Source organism: Podarcis tiliguerta (genome assembly GCF_965153285.1).
Source record: "Podarcis tiliguerta genome assembly, chromosome: 10".
NCBI lineage: Eukaryota > Metazoa > Chordata > Lepidosauria > Squamata > Lacertidae > Podarcis > Podarcis tiliguerta.
This window is the reverse complement of record NC_139543.1, coordinates 41,851,238-41,875,327: the sequence shown is the minus strand read 5'-3', so window position 1 is coordinate 41,875,327 and position 24,090 is coordinate 41,851,238. Positions and strand designations below refer to the sequence as shown.

General features: G+C 45.7%; 1 protein-coding gene across 1 annotated transcript; it reads right to left on the bottom strand.

Annotated features, from left to right (window-relative positions):
- Positions 1-12,170: 12,170 nt before the first annotated feature.
- Positions 12,171-20,936, bottom strand: GPRC5A (G protein-coupled receptor class C group 5 member A). Its single transcript, XM_083400194.1, has 5 exons — positions 20,798-20,936; positions 20,288-20,457; positions 17,491-18,452; positions 15,981-16,039; positions 12,171-14,833 (listed from the first exon to the last, which is right to left on the bottom strand). Exons 3-5 carry the CDS (start codon positions 18,404-18,406, stop codon positions 14,741-14,743), a joined length of 1,068 nt encoding a protein of 355 aa, XP_083256320.1. The 5' UTR covers positions 18,407-18,452; positions 20,288-20,457; positions 20,798-20,936; the 3' UTR covers positions 12,171-14,740.
- Positions 20,937-24,090: the final 3,154 nt, after the last annotated feature.

Sequence of the window (24,090 nt, the reverse complement as noted above, 5' to 3'; positions counted from 1 at the left end):
CACAATCAGCTGCTCATGGGCTGGGGCCAAACCCAAGTAGACACACTGAGACACATTCCCTGTGACCACTGCCGCTTTCATTTTTTCCAAGGTGCTGTTTCCTACAGCCACCAAGTAGAGGAAATTGCACAGGGCTCAATGGCACAAACTGCCTCAAACTGTGCAGCCGCTTAAAGTTTTTGTCAGTCCCTGCTGACGTCAAACCACATTGCCCCAGGCTGAAGTTATCACATCACTCCTGAGTGGCACAAGGAGAATCCAGTGTGGATTTGAGTTTAATTTTCACTTGCGACACTCTGATAAATGGCAGCGCTCCTCAGGTGTAAATGCTCACAGAGTCCTTGGCTTGGTTTCCTCTTTCTCCCAGACAGATATAGTTGTTTTAGAATTGCCAGCATGTTCTGAAAATTGCATCTCTAGGTTAACTATCATAGTTCTACCATTATCTGATCCAAACATGCTGGTGGTTGATCTGTTGTGCTTTGGATGAATCTGCTTAGGAAACACAATTTTATGAATAAGCATTATATATACTCGTTTTATCTGTTTTCTCATGATATTTCACTTTATGCATAAACAATAGTATCTTAATCTATATACCAAACCAACTTCCTTATTGTATTTTAATCCTCTCATGTCAGACCATCCTCATTCTCAGGAGACACATTTATGTGAAAACAGTGCAATTTAGTTAGCTTTAAGACTGCAGTACCTATGATGCAGTGTGACCACAAACAGAATGTTTATGTGCAAAACATATAGAGCCTTTTGACTGACAAAAGCAAATAGATCTACCTAATACTGTCACAGAGCAAGTAATTTTGCATGAAACTTTGGCGCTTGGAAATAAGAAAATGAAATCAAAGATGGACTTCTGCCTTGTATGTTTGTGTGTTCAATTTTATTCAAATATAGTAAATATCTTTATCAACATTTGAAGATACTTTCCTAACATTTAATTGTGTTATTGTTTTTCAACATTGTTGAAGCTTTCCAATAAACAGAAAAGGGTCTTTCTATCATATATTCTGTAGTCCTAATTCTGATATGGAAACAGAGCACATGTTGACGTTGTTTTAACTGCAACATCTTGATTTCTGTGCTGCACTAAACGGAGGTCGGGAATGCTGCTTTTAATTTGCCTTATATGCTGTGGCCTTTCAGGCACTGCATTGTCTTACGTTCCCCAAGACGGCATTTAGAACTGAATCATAGAATCATAGAATCATAGAGTTGGAAGAGACCACAAGGGTCATCGAGTCCAACCCCCTGCCAAGCAGGAAACACCATCAGAGCACTCCTGACATATGGTTGTCAAGCCTCTGCTTAAAGACCTCCAAAGAAGGAGACTCCACCACACTCCTTGGCAGCAAATTCCACTGTCGAACAGCTCTTACTGTCAGGAAGTTCTTCCTAATGTTTAGGTGGAATCTTCTTTCTTGTAGTTTGTATCCATTGCTCCGTGTCCGCTTCTCTGGAGCAGCAGAAAACAACCTTTCTCCCTCCTCTATGTGACATCCTTTTATATATTTGAACATGGCTATCATATCACCCCTTAACCTCCTCTTCTCCAGGCTAAACATGCCCAGCTCCCTTAGCCGATCCTCATAAGGCATTGTTTCCAGGCCTTTGACCATTTTGGTTGCCCTCCTCTGTACACGTTCTAGTTTGTCAGTGTCCTTCTTGAACTGTGGTGCCCAGAACTGGACACAGTACTCCAGGTGAGGTCTGACCAGAGCAGAATACAGTGGCACTATAACTTCCCTTGATCTAGATGCTATACTCCTATTGATGCAGCCCAGAATTGCATTGGCTTTTTTAGCTGCCGCGTCACACTGTTGGCTCATGTTAAGTTTGTGGTCAACCAAGACTCCTAGATCCTTTTCACATGTACTGCTCTCAAGCCAGGTGTCACCCATCTTGTATTTGTGCCTCTCATTTTTTTTGCCCAAGTGCAATTCAGAACCTGCCTGCATTCCAAGCATGCGGAGTGGCTTCCTTCCTTGAGTCACCTGCTTCCCCCTGTTATGTAAACACCTTGTCGTGGTTCCCCTTGCCTGCACTTGCTCTTTACTGATAGCAAACTGTGGTCTCAGATGTTGTGCTCCATCCCTACAAAGCTAACGGGTTGGGCATTCTGGCTGCTCTCTCCCCTGCTTCATGATTATATGATTCAAAGTGGCAGCCTGCATGAGAGGATAATGAGATCACAGCCTCTCATTCTGATCTTGATGCTGATGCCCGTTCAGTCCACACTGTAATCTAATTGCCATATTGTCCTATCATCCAAATCATAATCGGAAAATGCTTAAGACACTCGGCAGTCTAATCACTCAGCACTTACATGAAGAACAAGAGCATGTCATTGTTAAGGAAAGCTTGTGATTGTAAGAATTAAAGACAATGGTGCACAAGAGGACAGAGTGAGGATTTGACTTTTCTTCTAGCCAGATCTAGTTTAAGCTCAGCTGTAAGGCAACACGGTGAGTTTTTTGGTGCAAGGCTGCCATCGAGTGGCCAAGCTTATGAAAGTGCAAGCGGAGCCCTTTGCCCAGGACCGCTTCTCTGAAACATCCATTTCTGCGGCTCAGCAATCAGTATTTATTCAGATATCACCTGTTCAATTAGCAGGAGCTGGCAGGTTTATTACAAGCCACCTGTTTCCAAATATAAACACTTATCGAGGCAGTAAAAACATGCACAAAGACAATGGCAATTCTTTATGAGCAAGTTCTCATTAACCATATCATGAAGTGAAAGTTATTACAGCACAGCAGTGCCTTTCTGCTGAAGGAGGCAGTTGGTGATGAAATTAATACTAGGCATTAACTTCCAATTTGACAAATTCAAAACACAATCGAGAACCTGCTTGGTTTGTTGCTAAGAACGTGGCGCTGCTTAAGGTTCACAATGCAGCAGTTTGGTATGTAGCTTTCTGGAAACTGAACGGATGCTTGATCCTTAAGAACAGAGAGTCTTGTGGCACTTTGGTGTGGCATGAAGTGTCACTGCACAGGCGGACCGGGGGTTTCAAATTTCGGTGGCGCCCTATGTGACACCAAAAAATGGCACGCCCTGCCTCTCACCTTCCATTCTACTTCATAGTTGCAGCACCCCCTGCAGCACCCCCAAAGCTCTGAAGCACTCATAGAATCATAGAGTTGGAAGAGTCCAACCCTCTGCCAAGCAGGAAAACACCATCAGAGCACTCCTGACATATGGTTGTCACGCCTCTGCTTAAAGACCTCCAAAGGAGGAGACTCCACCACACTCCTTGGCAGCAAATTCCACTGTTGAACGGCTCTTACTGTCAGGAAGTTCTTCCTAATGTCGCCTAAATCCACCTCTGGTAACAGGCTAGGGTATCCCTCATCAGAGATACATGAGGTCCCTCATATTGCTGTAGCTGACTCATGTTACATGGGGGGGGGGGAAATACGAGAGAGAGAGATTGCACATTCCATTGCACAAGAAAATCTTTAATAAATATACATTAAAAAACCAACAACTCTGACAATGCTTCTTGATGGCCTGCATGGAGGAGAGAGGGATGGGTGTGAGTGTGTTAGAAAGTAGACGACTGCACAAAGGTAGAATTCATTCATTGCTCCACTTACGTACTTTTTCCTCCGGCTCCACCCACCACCCAAAAGTGCCCTCCCCAGGTTTACCCCAAAGGAAATGTGGCTCTCAAGTTGAAAAAGGACCCTCTGCTTTTCTAATCCCTTCTTAGAGGCTCTTCTTGAGGCGCACTAGAAAGCTGCTTGGTCTATGCAAATGCCACTATTCTCTTGACTGCCATTTGTTTTAACTGATTTTAATAGCGTATTTCAAAGTGCTATAACCTGCCCTGAAACCTCCAGGCGAAGGGAAGGGAAGAAATGTAATGAATGTTCATGATAATGCCAGTGGGACGTGCTGAATTCTTCTTCACATGCACACACACAGGTGCAGGTGCTTCCTCTCAAATTCTCCCTCTCTCACACATACGCTTACTAAGCTCTCCTCCTCTTCCCTCTTGCTGTCCATCAGTACCAGCCCAGGTCCAATTCTCACATTAATGTGATTTAACTACATTGGTATTAATTTCCATTGATAATTACAGGCATCCCCCCCCCCCCACTTGCACGTGATCAACTCGTGTGTGACTGCGAATATGTGTGGGCCCGAGAAATAATTAAATAACTAGAATCATACGCAGAAATGGCATGAGAGAGCACAGGAGAGCCCTTGTGGCTCATGAGGAGACTCTCCCTGGAGGCTGAAGAGGAAGCCCCGAAGAGACTGGAAGCACAGTGGGACTTTGTTTAGGCTGCTCAGCCTCCCCACCTAGCAGCTGGCGTGTGGGGTAGCACAGCAGCACCACCTTCTTTCCCACACGTCCTCCAGTCTCCTTGCCGGCCCCAGAGCTTCAGTTCCAGTTGCGGATATTTTTGGTACAGTGTTTTTGTACAGGATTGGAGAGAAAGCAGCACAAAGGGCACTTAAAAGGTGTTTAAAGGTGATTTCCACTTATGCGCACGGGGGGTTAGAAAATAACCCAGCGTAAGTGGGGAGTCGCCTGTATTACAAACGTACGGAGAGCATGTTTTCATGTGCGTAGGAGCACAAGAAGGCATTTTTTTCTCCTTCATTTTTGCATGCTGAAGTCTGCTCTTGATTGAGACCGTGCAGGGCAAAACATGTTATTTAGGAGGGACTGCATTTCAGGATTCGGGTTCTGTCCCACTCCAGGCCACACACCCTCACTATTGAGCACCACCTAAAGGAAGCTGTCCGAAAGCTGAGAGTCGCCCTTCCTGCCATGATGCAACAGCTGTATCTCACCACATGATGTCACACTCAGAAAAAATAATAACCACACAAAACGGATGGAGAAACATCCCTGCACTGCATGTTCCAGAGAGGTCTCAGTAGGGATTAACTAAGTAAGACTGGGGCACATTGGGGCAAATTACAATAATAAGACGAAGGGGAGCTAGGGAAAAGAGAGAGAAAGTTGCATTTGGACTGCAGCTTAAAGGGCTACACACTTTCCCCTCAGGTTTATAGTTTTAACACTCATTAAAGGGAGAGAAAGGACAAGAAATGATAGGATTGGTTCTACGTGGAGCAGAACCGTGTTCTCAGGAAGCATTTGCTCCAAACCTTTCTCTAAAGCAGGGGTGGCAAAAGCTGTGGCCCTCCAGAAATTATCAGACTACAACTCCCATTATCCCTAACCATGAGCCATGTTAAAAGTCCAACAAAATTTGGAGGGCCACAGGTTCCCTGTGCCTGAACTAAAGATGCTTCCTCGGGCTCTCCTATCCCTTACAGCCCTGCCTTGGGAGTGTACGGCCACCATGAGAAACCATGGAAAGAGCAGGTTTCTTTGGGGGTTGAATATGAAATATTTAGGGCTAGAAAGGGGCAAATGTCTTTCCTTCCAACTTCTACCTTCTTTCTTCCCCAGTCAGAGAATTAAAATTTTCAGATGAACACATAAACTGATGGTGCTGGACTTCAACTCCCATCAGCCCCAGCCAGCGTAAGCCTATGGTCAGGGATGATGGGAGATGGAGTCCAGCAACGAAGTGGGGAAACCACATTGGCCACCCTGCTCTGCTCCAAACAGGGAGTAGTTCTTCCAGATCATGGGCAGAGATTCTTCACCCTCAAGCTGCACAGGATTCTTTGGAGGCACTGGGGACAGAACTTGGAACCTCATGCCCAGAGAGACATAGGAAGGGTGGGGACCAGGAATGCACAGCCTCACCTGGAACACTGGCTTGCTCCACCTAATCATTAAAAAAGAAAGTACAGGCTTGGAAGATTTGTGGCCTGGCAGCTTTTATTTAAAGAATGAACAGACACCTTGCAGGCCTTTGTAATATATTGTAGACTACTGCAAGGTACTTAAAGGACTTGGAGAACAGGATGACAACACAAATCTGCCTATGTAGCTGCCTCTCTGAAAGTAAGATGGCATTGGCTAGGATCACCTAGCCAACTGCAGTGTGTCCAGCCATCCTATAAGCAATGAAGAAGAAGAAGAAAGTTGGGGTGAGTGGAGAGAGGGCAGGAGAGCTCATACCCGCCAACATGTTGCAGGGGAAAATTGGAACATGCGCCTTTTGGTGACAGAATGACTGCAGTTGATCACAGTAAAGGGTGACAGAGGAAGAGAGAGACCTAGATCCATTCCATCACCGGACACCTCACTTTTATCCTTCTTCCTCCTCCCCTCCACTCACTTTCACATGCACCCCTTCCTTTTTCCATCCCAAACAATTGTCACCCCAACTTTCTTCATCCATGAATATGCCCTGCCCCAGCTCCTGCCCTCTCTGCGTGGCTGCATTTCACCCCCACCAGAGGTGGGGCTTGGAGAGAACCATGAACAAGAAGGCAGTTGGGGGGTAGAGATTTTCACCAGCTTAGCGGCGAGCTAAGTGTGCCAGGGTGGTATAGTGGTTAAGAGCGGTAGTCTCCTAATCTGGTGAACCGGGTTCGCATCTCCACTCCTCCACATGCAGCTGCTGGGTGACCTTGGGCCAGTCACACTTCTCTGAAGTCTCTCAGCCCCACTCACCTCACTGAGTGTTTGTTGTGGGGGAGGAAGGGAAAGGAGAATGTTAGCCGCTTTGAGACTCCTTAAAGGGAGTGAAAGGCGGGATATCAAATCCAAACTCTTCTTCTTCTTCATGAACCTCAACAGTGGGTACTCTGGTGGGAGCACACTGCCTGATGTCACGTTTCCACTCAACTGACTCGCCAAATGACTCGTGTGCAAGCACAGTGCCCCAAAGGAGACATCTTGTGGGGCTGCACTCTTTGTGAGAGTCAAAACGGGACATCCTGGGATCCAGTCAGAAGCCAGGATGGCTTCTGTAAGTCCACAATGTCCCACTTAAAGCAGGACAGTTGAGGAGTATGAGATCTGGGGCCTGCTGTAAAAGACCTGGGGTTTCCTGGGACACCCCCTAACAATGCCTCTCACAGAGTATCCTTCCATTTTAATGTGCTGGGTGGGAAAAACACCCCAATATCTGAATCAATGATCCCCCTGGGTAAATACTCCGGCCACCTCATATGACTATGTTTTCGTCCTCAGAGGTGAAAAGCAGCTTCTCTCACGGTGCTTTGCTGGCCTTCAGGCTTCTTTCCTCCTCAGTCAGCAAGTGCCCCATAAATGAGACCTCTGCAATACTGCGGAAGCGTCCGGGGCCTCCCCATTTTAGGCTGTGGGTGGTGGTGATGACAGAGCCTCAGTGTGGAGACTTTGCTTCAGAGTGGGTGTTGGAACCCTTATAAAATGGCTTCCATGAGAAAAAAGAGAAGGATTCACAATTTGGGGCGCATTCACATAATACATTTAAAGCGCTATGATACCACTTTAAACAGTCATAGCCTCCCCCAAAGAATTCTGGGAGCTATCGTTTGTTGCAGGTGCTGAGGGTTGTGAGGAAACCCTTTGCTCCCCTCAGAGAACTACAATTCCCCGAGTTCCCTGTGTAGAGGGACTGATTGTAAAACCACTCTGGACATCAATCAATAAAATAAAAAAATGCAATCCAATAACGCTGAAAGCTAATGTAAAAACAGTGGGTTGTATCTGACTAAATCATGCTCAGAGAAGACCTGAAAATCAATGGACTTAACTTAGTCTAGAAAAAGCTAAGGTCACTGGATTTTGATGGGTCCACTCTGAGCACAGCTATCAGCGCAGTCTCAAGACCCAGCAAAGCACATGTAACATGTAACAGCAAACCACTCAACTCATACAGGATTTGTGGACTTGGTAAAAAGATTATAGAAGTTTCTGCCGAAACTGCTGTTTTTGCCGTTCTTTCCTTTAAAGGCTCGAGTGGAAATGTGGTCCACAGCCCTTTTTAGGCATGCAAAGCATCTGCTTAGATCACACCCAGCCTACCTTCATTTCCAGTTTGATAAATCTCACCCATCTACTCAACTCAGATTCCATGCAAATTGGAAAGACTGGCCATTCTTTGCTGTTATGCAACCATTTCCCTGACACAATCCTTCATAGAAGGATGATGTACGTGAATTGTATGCTCAGAGGATGATTTGCCGGGGGGGGGGGGATAGTGGAGGAGAGATAAATTGGATTTTGTTTGCATTTTCATGTGAAATGACATAATTCATACTTCTCAAGCCAATATGCTAACTGAAACACAGTTGTTCTTAAAAAATGACACATCTCCGCATTTTGTGATGCCATTCTCCAACTAAACACACCATGCAGAAATGCATTATATCAGGGGGAATTGTTTGCAAACAAAGTGTAAATAAATGTGTGTGTACAAAATGCGTACAAAAATGTGTATGTCAGGAGTAATTCACACTGAAATGCTGGACTTTTCACACACACACACACACACACACACACGTATTGAAATGTGGAAAACTGAATTTGTGAATGGAAAAAAGAGATAAACTTGAATGGAAAGATTTGTCTATCCCTGTTCCCTGCTCCCTGCTCTCTGGCTGATGGATGTTGCCAGGCTAGTCTCCACCTTGCCTTTATGCTCTTCTCAGAAGACCAGAGAGTCTCCCAATTGCCCTTGATCCCTTTTCTGGCAGCAGATGCAAGCGCATGCAGCTCTCCAATCCTTGAGTCAGAGCACTTGCGAAATCCACCTTGAAATATTCAAGACCTCTTGACATTCAACCTTCAAGTGAATTTGGTCATTGCTGTTGTCAAGCCAAATGTTGGGACCCAGCCTAATGTTTTGGACTGGGTGGGAAAGACTTTTTTTTAAGAGAGAAAAGAAAGAAAGAAAGAAAGAAAGAAAGAAAGAAAGAAAGAAAGAAAGAAAGAAAGAAAGAAAGAAAAGGCCCTCTATTCATCAGCCATGTCCATGTGCTTTAAAATGGGATGGGTGCATTATCCATTACATAATCCAGCGCTGTGTGCAGTCACCATGGCAAAGAGAAAAGCAAACAGCAGCTTCCTACGAAACTTTTGATCACAGCATAGCAGCATGTTGACTTTTAGGGTGGAGGAGAAGCTGGGCGACTTCAGGACGTTCTACGCAGGGATGGAGGAGAACACATTGAAAGAGAGGATGCCTTCAAAGACATGAAGCATGGAGTACAGAGCAGGAGAGGTCAGGTGGAGGGCAAACCCCTGGGGAATCCACGGAGGTTAGCAGCAAAGGGGGAGGAATGTGAGGAAGCAAAAAGACGGCAGCATACCTTCGAAGAACGAAGAGAAATGCAGAGCGGTGCCTTGGAACAAGTCAGCCCAATGGTCCCTCTTACTGCATACATTCCCCAGTCTGGTGCCCTCAAGCTCAGCAGTTCCCAACTGGTGGTCTGGAGACTCTGGGGGTCCATGTAACCCACTCTGGGGGTCCGTGGCACCATTCATGTAACAAAAACTACCACAGAGATATCAAAACCTTCAAAAGTAGGGGGTCTATGGCTTGGCTGTTGAATAACAGGGGCTCCACAGTACTTAGCAAATTGGGGACCACTGCTCTGGATGTCTTGGACGGGGCTGGTCTACACTCATGGATAGCAGCAGCTATCTGGGATTTCAGACAGGGCTGGGACCTACGGTACTTGGAAGGGCCACCTTGTCCTGAGAGGAAGCTCATGGTCATTTGGGACTGTTTAGTTCAGAAAAAAAGGTAAACAGGAGACATGGTAGAAGTGTATAAAATTAAGCACTGTACAGAGAAAATGGGCAGAAGAAAGTTTCTCTCTCCCTCTTTCTCTCCCTCCCTCTCTCTCTGGTAATACTTAAATGAGTGACACTGAATGTTGACAGACAACACGAAGTAGTTTTACAGCTCCTAGTTAAACTATGGAATTTGTCACCACCAAGACATGGGGATGGCCACCTACTTGGGCTGCTTGAGAAAGGGGTTAGACAAATTTATGGAGGATCAGTCTACCAGCAGCTCTTAGTCCTGATGGCTGTGTACTATCTCTCCAGTACTGGAGGCAACATGTCTCTGAATACCAGTTGCCAGGGAACATGAGTGGGGAGGATGCTATCGTGCTCATGTCTTGCATGTGACCTTCTCACACAGGCATTTGGTTGGTGGGAAAAGGACTATCGTGCTCATGTCCTGCATGTGACCTTCTCACACAGGCATTTGGTTGGTGGGAAAAGGATGGTTAACTAGATGGGCATTTGGGCTATCCAATCAGGGTCTTCTTAATTTCCTGTGTCAGAAATCAGTCTGTCCAGTTGCCATTGGTACATTTGTAGAATATGATCTGTAAACAGATTAAGCCTTCCTACTTCCAGCTTAGTTGGCTAAACACATTTACTCTGAAATAAGCCTCACTGTGTTTAAAAGGATACCTTTCCTAGTAAGTATGTTTAGGATTACTGATATCACACATGAATGTTAGCAGAACTAAAGCTGCTTCAGTACAAGTAAGCCCACTGATGTGTCATTTGTTTCCTGGTGGGACACCTTGAGGGAAATATACTGAGCTGACCTTATCAGACTGATCCATAGTTTTTCCTTGTCCTCAAAGGATATGAGAAAAAGAAGCAGCTCTGTGTTAAAAGTTTGTGCAAAGGGTGCACCCCAAATGTGGAGGACAAGAATTTTACCCAAGGCTGTTGTTGGACCAGTAAGGGGGCACAAATTTAGAAAACATATTCCATAAACCATCCAGAGCTGAACTTGTTTATGTGATGCTCCCACAATGCCTGCTCTCAGTTAGGAGTGCAAAAGTTTATAAACATTAAACTTTATAAACTTTTGCACTCCTAACTGAGAAACTAGGCATGTTGATTGTATAGCTTGCAGCTGAAAAGGGCTAGCAAGGGTTAAAAGAAAACACCTCACATTCAGGCAATACTGTCACTCCCAGGGGGAGGAATGAGGTATCAAAGTGTGATGAGCAGAAATATTGGTTGAAAAACTGATGTCAGCCTCATGAATTCACTTATTCAGTGCATTTTTTATCTGGGGAAAGTCAAGACTGATGGGAGTTGCATTTGCATAAAGTCTGAAGAGCACCACATTGGCCACCCCTGCCATACAGGCAAGTTCCCTTGCTTCCCTTGGTCTCACCTCTTTTCATCTGCCCTCCAACACAACTTATTTTTTCCTCTTCTACTTCCTATAGCATCTTTGCTGCTTTCATCTCATGGATATTTTTGGCATCTTTCTGCATGTATATGATCCCAGATGCTGTCACAACACCTCCCCACCCAGCACCCTCCTTTCTCTGTGCAATGCAAGGATCTCTATGAACACACCCAGGCACACACATGCCATATAAACACAGAAATGCCGGTAATTAAAAATGGTCTGGGAGTGTCACGATGATATATGAATCATACTTCTATAAAAAAATATTCTTTTCCTTTTTCAGGGTTCATTGGCCATGAGACAAAGAGGACTGAAGACTTTAAAACAGGAGTGCAGGGAACTTTAGGCCCTTTGTGTGTTGCCGAACCACAACTTCCATCAGCCACAGGCAGCATGGCCAATAGCCAGGCACGGCGGGAGTTGTGCGTCAGCAAAAGTTCTCCTAGCAATATGATCTCCGATGGTTCAGTCAGAGATGCCAGTTTCCCCCCAAGATTGAGGGGGCGTAGCTTGTGGTACATGCATACGACATCATGCATGGAAGAGGCTGAGCACTCTGGCAGAGCCAGGTGCTGAAGCTGCGATGTGTCATGTGTGTGATGTCACACGTGTGCAATACACGTCAAGCCCCTCAATACTGAGGGGGCTGGGCTCCCTTCAAACAAGCATCAAAGGTGCTGAAGACACCTCAGTCCCCTATAGTTGACGCACCTGGTCGCAGCCCCTTAGATATGCAAAGATGCACCCTTCAGTATAGTACAGTGGTATCTTGGGTTACATACACTTCAGGTTACAGACGCTTCAGGTTACAGACTCTGCTAACCCAGAAATAGTACCTCAGGTTAAGAACTTTGCTTCAGGATGAGAACAGACATCATGCTCCGGCGGTCCAGTGCAACAGCAGCAGGAGGCCCCATTAGCTAGAGTGGTGCTTCAGGTTAAGAACAGTTTCAGGTTAAGAACGTACCTCCGGAACGAATTAAGTTCTTAACCCGAGGTACCACTGTATCTTGAAACCCTGCCATGGTCTTCGTACCTATGCAAAGTGCTTTGGTGGATATGTACCATGAACAGAAATTGTCAAAAGAACACATTACCAATACACACCGTCTATAATTATTTATTAAATGCAGACCAATGTGTTCCGTGTGGTATGAGAAATAAACAAATAAATAATAATATATTTACAAGCACACAAGCAAAAACAAAACCTGAAGAATCCTTTCCCACAGGTTAAGGAGAAAAATTGTGTACTCCCCCCCCCCAATGGATTTTAATGGGAGCATTGTTAAGCACAGGACTAATGGATCCCATTATAATCAATGGAAAAAGAAGCTTGACTTTCTCTGAATTGTGTCTTATTTTTCTTGAGCCAGTTGTAAAAGAGTTTCCCCAACTCCCCATTAAAATCTGAAACAACTTTCTGGAAGTGTTTGCCATATGGGTAAGGCTTGTGATCGCCAGTGTTCTTCCCCATCTGCAATCATCATATAAAGCAATCATATAATATCAATCTTAATACTATTATGTGCTGGTCCTTATATAGCCCAAAACTGCACCAAGAGGAAACTATCAGCAGGAACCCCAAGGTTTGCAGAAGTATAGAAAATCTTCGGGAAGGTGCGAAACTCTTAGGAGGAAACTACCTCTCCAAACAGCCCAATGAGGAGACTGAGCAAGCTTAGTGACAACAAAATTGTGACTGGCTATTGCAGGAAGGAGAATGAAAAACCAGGACAGGGGGAATAGAGCAGAGTAGAGTGGGAGGAATCCTGAACAGCAGCACTCCAATATGCAACATTTTGCTAGCGGTTAGTATGTCCTAAAATGCTGTTTAATTAACAGTGGTAAAAGAGTTGCAGGAAACCCCACTGAGTTGAATGAGGCTGATCCCAGAGTAAGCGGGTATAGGATTGCAGCCTTAGTGGCATTCAATGTATTCCCTCCGCCGCCACCATTATGCTTCCAAAGTTTCCCTTTCTCTATCACTGAAATCTGCTAATAATGAATGACAGGAAGAAACCCGTGCTGAGAAGATCTATAGGTAGGTATTTTTTTTCCCCCAGGAGGGTTTGACTAACTGCTCTCTGTGGAGTTGTTGCCATGTTGACTTCAAGAGATCATGTTCATCTCTCAGGTAGCTTTGGCAGGAGATGGCCATGCATCAGTTTGCCCATCCCATCCCTCAACTTCTTGCAATCCGCCTCCGCCTCCCCCCCCCCAATAATGCATTGTTTTGGTTGTTCACACCACTGTTCACACACTCAGAGGACTTCCTTATGTTTGTGTATTACATATAGTCAAGGGTCCTCTCTACACAACAGCACATAAAATTTGCATGTGCTAATTTATAGGAAGAGACGCATATTTAGAAATAATTATTCTAATCTACTATCCCGTTTCTATGCTGTCACACATCACTGCCTTCAAACTGCAGGATTGTCCTCTGCAAAGCAGAGCAATCTCCCCATCTCCCAACAGTCTTAATGTTAGGTCCCCTAAGCATGCTCAGTGGGCTTGGAAGTCTCACCAGGGGAGAGATTAGGCACCAATGGCAAAAGCAGGAAGCCTGTGAAGAAATCTCATTCAAAGCTGTACACAGTTTTAAAACCTGTTTTCATTCCCCCTCCCTCTGCTTTCTTCCTGTGTTCAAAGCAGATCTATAGACAGTTTGGAATGACTTTCACGTTTAAAAATACTGCGATTTCCTGGTTTGAAAGCTGATTTGTTTTTGTTTGGGCCACTTCCCTTTGTGACTCAGTTCCACAAAAGCAGGTAGGAAGAATTTGACAGGATTTGAGGATAGCAGTGCTATTACAGGCCTGGCATTGCACGTAGGACTAAAGACAGCCACTGATACAGGCCACCTCTTAAAAGGAAGACATTCGGAGATTTCGCAGGCTTCTAAATGGTACAGTTATCATCGAAGATTCCTGCAAATTCCAATGCTTCAAAGGGCAAAGGTGGAGTGGGGGGAGGTTAGGAGAAAACACAAATACATACATTTCAGGTATGTGGCCTGGGCCAAGAATACTCCTTGAGCTTTACTCACATTTTTACTGACAGGGAACCCCACGAGTGAATGGGATGGATATAATCTTTCCTGCTTGTGTTGTGAGGAGAAAAACAAGCTTGGGCAAAATGCTGAGGTATAGAATTCTCTGTGGAACTGAGAGAAGCCATAAGCCCTATTTGGGAGATTGCCTCTTAAGCAATTGCAGCTGTGGAGGGGAAGAGCATGGCTAGGCTCACCGCCCCCCCCCCCAATTTATGGGCTGCCCCCCCCCAGGTGATATAGAATCCTGTGCAAATCATGGGTGTAAACCACACGAGAGCTCTATAGAGAAAGCTCCATGCTTCAGACCTTCCCCCTCAGCACTTGGGTGGCAGAAGGCAGGGCAGCAAGGTAGCAAGAATGAGAGGCTACCTCAAAAAAAGCCTACAGCAATTCATTAAATGAAGAAACACGGTAAAAGAAAACATTATAAAGTGCCAAGTGTACGAAGGCAGATATAAAAGGTGTGCAGGAGAAAAGGACAGGCATCTTCCTTCATCCTCTGCAGCGCTGAGTTCTGTCCCTGATTTAATAAAAACTGAAGCACCGCTATATCCGTGATGATTTCCAGCATCTCCGCCGACTCAGAATGGCTTCTCTGGCATTAGTAGCAGGACGGCTACTTGACACCTTTCCCTCCAGAATACTCTTCGTATGGGCTGGTTCGGGTTTTCGGCCGTGGGATGGAGAAATCCTGCTGGGGCTCAAGGTTCTAGGCAAACAAAGAGGGAGGAAGTGGAATTGTAAGGTTTTTAAGTGACATGTGTTCTGTTGAATGTTTCTTTTGAGAAAGCAGAACTGTTTTTTAACTAGGTTGAGGAAGAGCCCCCTGCCCCAACTTTTGCAGTGGCAGGTTGGTAGTGGCCAACTTTTCTAAAGACCTAGAAGAAAATCCAGCGCTTGGGTCACTTATAATGGAAGTGAGCCTGGGTAATGTATAGGGAAATCCTTCGTTAATCAGGGGGTAAAGGTCAGCCAAACTCTTAAGTCTGTAGTCTGTGGTTCCTGAGGTGGCAGGCCTTTTAAGAGAACCCGTCAAGACAAAACTGCATGCTAGATACGTTACCACATGGTTAGTTTTGCATGGAAATATACTTGAGCCAATGGGGCTGGGTTGGGCTCGTGAAAGCTTTTGGTAGCTGCAAAACTGATTCCCTTTTAATTAATTTTCTAGAATGCTGCAGAAGGTGAATAAAGTGCTTCAGTGTTATCCCAACCCCTCCTTCCCCAGTTACTGGCATCTTCCGTTCGAAGTTTGGACATGGAAGCTCCCCACAATCCCCTCTCTTTCTTTGCCTGTTTAGAGAAGAAGCAACTCGTCCACCATTTGCTATAAGCACAGAGACTCATCACCTCCACAGCAATAATCTTTGACTGCTTGGAGGGGAGAGGCACACATTCCTGACTGGTTAACAACCATGTGATCAGAAGGAAGCATCGCCTTCACTCATACTTGACTTTGTTTGTCTTCAATAATATCAGCAGTGGCATTAAAATGCTCACTGAGTGATCTCAGGTTGGCTCGGACGTTGCATACAGGGCCCACTATACAACTGCAATTTACAGCAATCTGCAGTTTACAGCCAATTCTATTACCTGCCCCAACATAAACTATTCTGTTGTCTCGACGCAGCCAAAAAGAACTCGCGTTACCCAGACGTCAAATGCAGCTTGTTAGCTGAGTTGTTCTCTGTGTCCCACACAGCCCCAAGACCACATAACCTCATGTGAGTGGCAGCTCCACCACCAACTCGACAATGTTTAATAATTATCCAAACATGTTGAAATTCCTTCATAGGCCACTTGACTGAATGAAGTTGCATTGCAACGAATCATTCCTGTACTGACTGTTTATTTACCTGCAGCTGGAAGTGAGTTGAATATGGAGGATATGAAGGACCCCTGTTTGCATCTGGAACTGAAAAAGACAAGCAAGGGGAGGCAGTGAGTCAGTGTGTTTAATATTGCCACAAAAACAAAGCAAACTCCATTTGATTCCAGACAACAATCTACAGCAACAGTTGTGTATACACAATACAGTTAAAACACCCTGGGAACTATAGCCGTGGCACCCTGGGGTGCCTTGAAGGATGGTCAGGGGTGCTGTGGGCAACACTGGCCTCTGTTCCTTCTTCCCTTTCTCCCTCCTCTTTGACACCCTCTTGCATCTCTCCCAAAGGCTTGCATGGCTGTTTGTTACAGCAGCCCCAGCTTCAAGCTCTGCAGGCAAATAGTGCCTCTGGGGCTGGCCAGGGGGTGCCTCCCAAGCCCCTGTGGGGCAGTGTGAGGAGCACCTCTCTTTCTGGTGGGGGGGCAGCTCAGAGACTGGGGCAACAGTTGTGGCTGCTCAGAGGACTCCCAAGGAGAGTGGAGAGGGGGCTGAGGGAACACTCCACAAGGGAGGGTGTTCAAAAAAGCATAAGAGGCTGCCAGCCCTGCAGGCAAGGGGTGACAAAACTGGGCTCCTGAGCCCCACAGGGGTGCCACAGAAAGAATGCAGTTGGTCAAGGAAGCTGTGGAGCCAAAAAGGTTGAAAACCTCTGATGTAGTGTGTTGTGCAGCCCAGTCCAATTTGTATTTACTCAGAATGAAAGCCTTTGTCATTTGCATAAAGGAAGGGCTGTAGCTCAAAGGCAGAGCATCAATGGGCGTAGCCAAAGGGGGGGAAGGGAGGGGCAGCTGCCCCCCAAATCAATAAATATAAATACATAGCTAACTAAGGTTCTGCCCCCGCCTAACAAAAGGCCTGTCCCCTAACAAAAATCCTGGCTACGCCCATAGGAGCATCTGCTTTGCATGCAGAATTCCCTGGGTTAAGCCCCAGCATCTCTTGGTAGGACTGGGAGAGAACCCTGGCAGTGGGTTAGATACTGGGCTAGATGCCCCTAATGGGCCTTATTCCCAGGTAAGTGCATCTAGGATTTCAGCCACCCAAAATATTTCCCATTTTGGGACCTGACTGAATCCTGATCCATGTGGTGTGCAACAGGTTGATTTGAGATTTAAGATTTAAGAAAGAAAGAAAAGTGACAAATGAATGCCATAAATCATTATATAGGCTTTGGCTATAGAAGCATTTACTTAGGTGGCAGTGAGCCTGCATTACAGGAAACACTAGGAAACTGGCCTCCCACCTCCCCTGTGGCCCAGGATTGTCCTAAAAAGTGCCTGCCTTTCCAAGGACACGTCCAGTATGGCCCTCTTTGTGCTCTGCAACATGGGAAGCTGTCCTAGGGAATGCTTTAAAATGGGTTAAAACATAATAATTCAGCAGCATCTGAATATTTTTAGCTTGCCAAAGATGCTCTCTCTATCACACAAAGCACTTGCCAGTCCCAGACATACAGGCATTGCTATGGATAGCCATACCTTGCGCGTTGTCTTCCTGAGCATAGGCTCGATTCTCTACTCCGTAGGTTTTTTTCAGGACTTTAGGCTGGCAGGCATCATTCTCCGGAGGGTAGTCTCCAGGCTTCCGTGGAGTGGTGAGGAAACAGAGCTCAGGCACTGCATATATCATCAGGAAGACCCACCCATTAGCTACCAGAGCAATGCTGATAGTGGGATCGTCCCATTCTGGCCTTTTCCCAAAGTCTGTCATGAACACGCTGATCCATGCCACCCAGATGCCTATGGAGAACAGGGCTGTGAAGAAGGTGTGTGTGCCATGCCTCTTCCACCTTCTGTATGACCCACAGAAAACAAAAGTGGAGACCACAAAGAGGAGGGCTATCAGAAAAAGCACGTAGATGAGAAGCAGAACGAAGTCCACGCGGCTTTTTTGTGTCAGACCTTCCGTGGAGTTCAGGGCTCTCAGCTCTTGGCTGTTGATGGCTACGTACTGTATGGCGATAATAATCTGCACAATGGTCAGGCTGATGGCGAAAACCAGCAGCGCCAGTACCGAAAATGGGCGTCTTCCTCTCACCAGCTTGATGAGGTCGAAGGCATGGGCCAGGAGGCAGGCGAAGCAGAGGGCGAAGAGGACCCCGAAAAGAAAGAAGCGGGTGGGGGCAGTCCTCTCGTTGAGCCTTATAATGAAGGCAAAAGTGAGGCCGAAGATTCCTAGAGTGCCCAGAAGGAAGAGGAACTGGACAGGGATCAGGCTTCGCTTTGTGTTGTCTTGGACTTTACATACAAGGAAAATGAGCACAACGATCAGGATGGCTGTGACGACAGCACCAGCGGTAGCAAAGGATTCCACAACAACGCCCCAATAGTCCTTGGTGTCACAGAGGAAGTCATAGTCTCTATCTAAGCCTTGACAGACTGGCTGGGAGGTCATGGTGCCTCAGGACAGCCCTAAAGTGGATGCCGCCCTAAAGGAAGACCTGTAGAAATTAAGAGAAGCATGATAAAGCATGATTTGAAAAAGAGAGTGAAATGGACTACAACCCTACAATTCTATGAAGGGGATAATATCAGAACAGCTGAACCAAGTCAGACACTACTTAGAGATGTCAAAGGAATCAAATAATTATTAAGCTGATTCAGATAAAGCCTTATTTCATTAACTGAGTTATAGATTATGGAATCTAGGCATATGGTGAACTAATCTAGTAGTACCATTATATTTAAAAATATTATTTACTACAGTGAGGATCGTGTAATCAAAAGGCATACATTTTGTAACTCAGGTATAGTATTTTCAGGGTGCAATTGCCTTTTGAAGTTCCAGACTAAAGAGCTACGTATATATGGCATGACTTGAAGTTTGGTGGTGTAATCTCCAGCGGGCATTACTGGTTGCTTTTTGCCTTCTGCACAGTCAAACTTTCTTAGGTTGCTTGTTTTTAAAAACTTTCAGAGTGGGGAGTCCAAAGGAATGAAAAATGGAAAGCGAAACTTCAACTGAAAAACAAATATATATCTCTTTTCCCCATGAAAAACGCCTCTCTCTGTGTGATTATGTGTGTTGAGTGCATACAGAGGTACCTCCGGTTACAGACGCTTCAAGTTACAAACACTTTGGGTTACAGACTCCACTAACCCAGACATAGTATCTCGGGTTAAGAACTTTACCTCAGGATGAGAACAGAAATTGCGGCAGCAGCGGGAGGCCCCATTAGCCAAAGTGGTACCTCAGGTTAAGAACAGTTTCAGGTTAAGAACGGACCTCCAGAACAAATTAAGTTCTTAACCCGAGGTACCACTGTAATTGTGTGTGGGTCTGACCCCACTCACTTTAGGGTCTGGCGCTGCCCTCTAATGGAATGTGACATTTTGGGGCAAATGTGGGCCACCAAATTTTAATGTTTTGAGTCAGGCCCCAACTGCCTGCAGGTGTAGGTGAATGCACCGCGTTCTCCAAAGGACTGTCAGCACTGTATCAAGCAGGAACACCCCTTTCCTCCATCTGCTGTATCCTCAGAGACATTCCTTCAGATAACTGAATACAGAAAACTCACCATAAAGACTGAATGCAGGGTAAGCTGCTTCTTCTGGTGAGAAATTTCCAAATCAGAACCCCTGTGTGTCATTTTAACATTAGCACTTGCCTTGGTTGTACAAGGGCCAGGCAGAAATCCCCCCACCCTCTCCATTTCTGAGAAAAAGAAAAATACTTTTAAGCACTCAGGCTGTAGACCTATGCAAACTTGCTGCCAAGTAAACATGCATAGTACCGGGCTGCAAATCATTCATTCACTGCCTGGTTTGCTACCCTCCACTTAAGGGTGTACAGCTATCTTAAAACCACATGCAGCTGATAGCTAGAGGTCAAACAGCCAGATCCACAAACCAATTAAACAGTGCTGCATGCGTTTGAACAGAATGAATACATTGACGCCAACGGGACACCAACTTGCTTAATAGTAGCAGGGCTAAATCAACAGAATTCCAGGTACTCCAGTTAAGACTTGCTAGCTGTGAGAACGCAAAATAAATCTACAGGGAAGGCATGCTTTGCGCACCAGTGCGTATACATAAATAAGGAATTTTTTGCACTTTTCAGATTCTAGGAAAGAGCCAAAGAATGGCTGTTGATGGGTGTCTTTGTAATGCTAAAAACATGAAAGGAAAATCCCATCTGCAGACTAGCAATCCAGAAATGAAGCTACAAACTGCACCACAGCAGCATGCCCTGGGGTCAGGTTGAGAAAGAGCTACAGGACTCCCTCCTACCAAACCTCTTGCTCTATGATCCCATCATGGTAGCTTGATTTACCTTGAGTGTGCTCTGTGCTCCCACGGCTAGATGCGTCTTCTTCAGTAGCAGAGGGCAAACCAGGGAAATTCCTGCCGCACACCCACTCGGCAAATAATCTCAGCTCTGCTCGTTCTTCTCTCCCCGAGCGAGACAAGCAGCAAAATTGCTCTCTCACACTCTAAGGGCAGCTTTAAAAGCAAATGAGGAAAAAAGCAGAGATGATGGAGTAGGGACACGCCTATTCCAGTTCCACTACTCCTGGTGCTGTTATAAATATAACGTCCCGGTGCCAGGAGATGAGGTAAAAATGTCTGACGTCAACAGGACAGTCACCCCAGCAGCTGGGTGGGGAAGGATCCTGCGCCTCTCCCCACCCCACAATTGAATCCGTGACCATTCATCAAGTCAGTTGATAAATTGCACCTCTCTGGGAGTTGAGAAACCAAGAGGATATGGGCTGGTGGGAGACCCCTGGCCAACAATAACACCATTGTGCTCCTCCTCCCCTTCATTGCTTTCTATACTTACCTAACATTCAGCTGTTAATGTACTGAGAAAGTTCAAGAGTGACCACGAGGAACAGTCTTTTAAGTCTCACTCCCTCTCTCTCTCTCCCTCGTTCTCTTTCTTCTTTGTACACTCGATCTCTGGAGCAGAAGCTGATCATGCCTGCAGACGCTCAGGAATTTCCAGTGCTTATCCTTCTGAGCAAATCAGGTGCTTTGCCATCCAGATCAGCTAAGAAAAAATATACAGGGGATATGTGCACAGACTCACACTCAGAGCTGGCCCACCTATGAGGCAAGGCAAGGCAAGGCAAGGCAACTGCCTTAGGTGGTAGGATCCATGGGGCAGCAGATCTGGCCTCCAAGAATGCATTGCCCGCAGCTGTTGCCATAGTGGCAGTGACAGCTGTGGTACAAGCCTTGGAAGTCAGATCTGCCACCACCTTGCTAGCCCCCCACCCAGTGTCACCACTACAGCGGCCTCTTGGCAAATAAGAGGTGCTGCTGGTGACCTCCTACCCCTAGGGAGGAAATGGCGGAGCTGCCCTTGGAGTCTCCTAGGCTCCGCACCTGCCCAGCTGGATTTAGAACAGGCCTCTTCCCATGGGAGCATTATGGTCTTTGATTCCCTTCAACCATCGGGTAAGGTTGATTTGACACACACCTTTCTTCCCAATGTAAATTTTCACTCACCCCTTTGTACCCGATGTAGATCTTTATTTCCCCCTTCTTCTCTGGCATTTTGTGGTTCACCTCAGGTTCACACTGCACTTCCTACAAGTACACTTCACCACGGCCAAACCAGGCTCAAGGCCAGCACTGAGAGTAGAAAAAGCATCACAGGTTATGAAATTTGCTCTGTGTTATTACTTCAAAATGGGTGCAATGTATGAAACTAACCTGATATAGGGTAACTGTAGGTGTCTGCCCCAGGCATCTTAACTGGGGAAACCATTTTGCTGATGTAGTAGCAGAACATATCTATTCTCAGTGTTCAAATTAAAGAAGATGTGATGCCCAGACACTGAAGTCCAGTGCCAAGGGCCTTCTGGCAGTTCCCTCACTGCGAGAAGCCAAGTTACAGGGAACCAGGCAGAGGGCCTTCTCAGTAGTGGCACCCGCCCTGTGGAACGCCCTCCCACCAGATGTCAAAGACAAGAACAACTACCAGACTTTTAGAAGACATCTGAAGGCAGCCCTGTTTAGGGAAGGTTTTAATGTTTAACAGACCACTGTATTTCAATACTTTGTTGGAAGCCGCCCAGAGTGGCTGGGGAAACCCAGCCAGATGGGCGGGGTATAAATAAAAAATGATGATGATGAGCCCCCTCCCAGCTACTATTTTTCAAAGGCCACTATGGGCATCATCTCAACAACAGCTGAGGAGGTGACTCAGGGGGTTGTAGATTTCCTTAAGGTCCCTTTACCTTTCCCCCGGTTGTGACTGGTGCCAATGTGACTGGTGGGGCGGGAGGAAGGTCAACGTCCAAGGGAGCTAGAGCCAATGGCAGGCAGAGTCATCACAGCTAGTTGTAAGAAGGCAGGCAGGTGAAGGCTGGCTGAGGGCAGGCTGAGGTTGGTGGGGCAGTGCCCCATACCCCCAAATAATTTGAGCAATGGACTCTGGTTGCATACTATTGGAAGCAAGGAAGGACAAATGGTACAGTGGGTGCCTCATGCCACATTTAACTGTCTGGCAGCTGGGCAGTACCACCCTAATAGGGCTTGGAGACAGAACTTCTGGAGGGGCAGAGGTGAGCCAGTCAATGATCCCAGCAGACTCGGCTCCAGAACAGAAGGAGTCTGTTGCAAGTCACATAGCCAGGCATGAGGAAGGCTTTGCCAGAGCAGTGAAGTCTGAATGGGAGTGCAGGACATCATTTTAATATTTCACCTGGGCTGTCCAAATACCTGAGGTTAGCCCTAGGGGCCCAAGCAACGCAGGTGCAACCACACCCTGAGCCAATCTTGAATATGTTGAGGCCACGTGAAACAGCCTTTTGGCTGGTTTGACAGCAGCTTTGCTAAGAATGCTTTCATTGATTTTATTCTAAGAAGCGTCAAGCGACGATGTGTAAGAAACAGAAAAGAGGCTATTAAATATTACATGCACACGGCAGGACAAGGCACATGCTATTGTGCCCTGTGTGCTTTTGGCTGCTGATAACTATCATAAGGGACACATAGGATTTGGGATTTCTTCCTGTGGCCTAAATAGCCTCACAATGGAAAATGGAGAGTCAAGATGCAGGCAGGGAAGATATAATCAAAACAGTGCTGTTTGGATTCACTGGCAGAGACTAGGGAAGCTCTGACCAACGTCAACAGAGCCAAGTCAGAAAGTGTCTCTGTCTGCAGCAAGCCCTCTTAGAGGACATTCAGCTATCATTGGGACATCTAATATAAAAAAATAATAATAACTGTGGATATATGAGTTTTGAGACTTATTGATTTAAATAGGTTTCACCCTCTGTCCTGTCCTGGTTTTTTTTGCTGTATTATCACTGTGCTGCCACATTCACCAACCCCCCAGAATTCTCCATTCAGTGCTGTTATCTTATATGGGACTGAGAATCAGAGCTTCAGAATACTGTATTTGCTCTGATAGCTGAAAAAGCAAATATAATCAGGGCACCAAGTTCAGTGACAAATATCCTTTACTATATACTCTGGGTGTGGCCAAAGACACATTTGATAATGTCACTAAAAGTTAAGAGTCCCATATAAATATTACTAATAATATTACTAATGCTAATATTTATTTTTATTTTGTTCCATCTTAATACGGTTTATAATTCATGATGCTTACTGCAAATGATGTTTCCATCTTTTATTTTGGGCTTTTGAAACAACAGTGTGTGACACTGTTCTTTAATATTGCCATTTGACAGCCAAGAAATTCAGCCGGTGTCTGAGATACAGTATATATTTTGTTCAAGCCTTACTGTGTTTATGTTAGCACATATCTGAATGCAGGTTTTCCTGCTTCAGATTTGACACTACACAGAATTCAAGAATCTTTCTATCCCCTGAAAAGAAGGTATCTGTTTAGTCTTCAGCAACGCGATGCTGTGGGGATTTCACTTCAAGACAGTACAAAGTGGCTTCCTCACTCACTCACTCTCTCTCTCTCTCTCTCTCTCTCTCTGGGTCCCTATAAACAGTCTCTCTCTTTTTTAGTATTCATTTTGATTTACTTTCACAAAGCTTATGCAGCAGTTAGATTATACCCAGCTTTTATTGAGCAGTTGTTCTGATTGGTTTGTGGGATGGTTATACAGCAATGAACATCCATCCTGCATTCATTCTGACTTG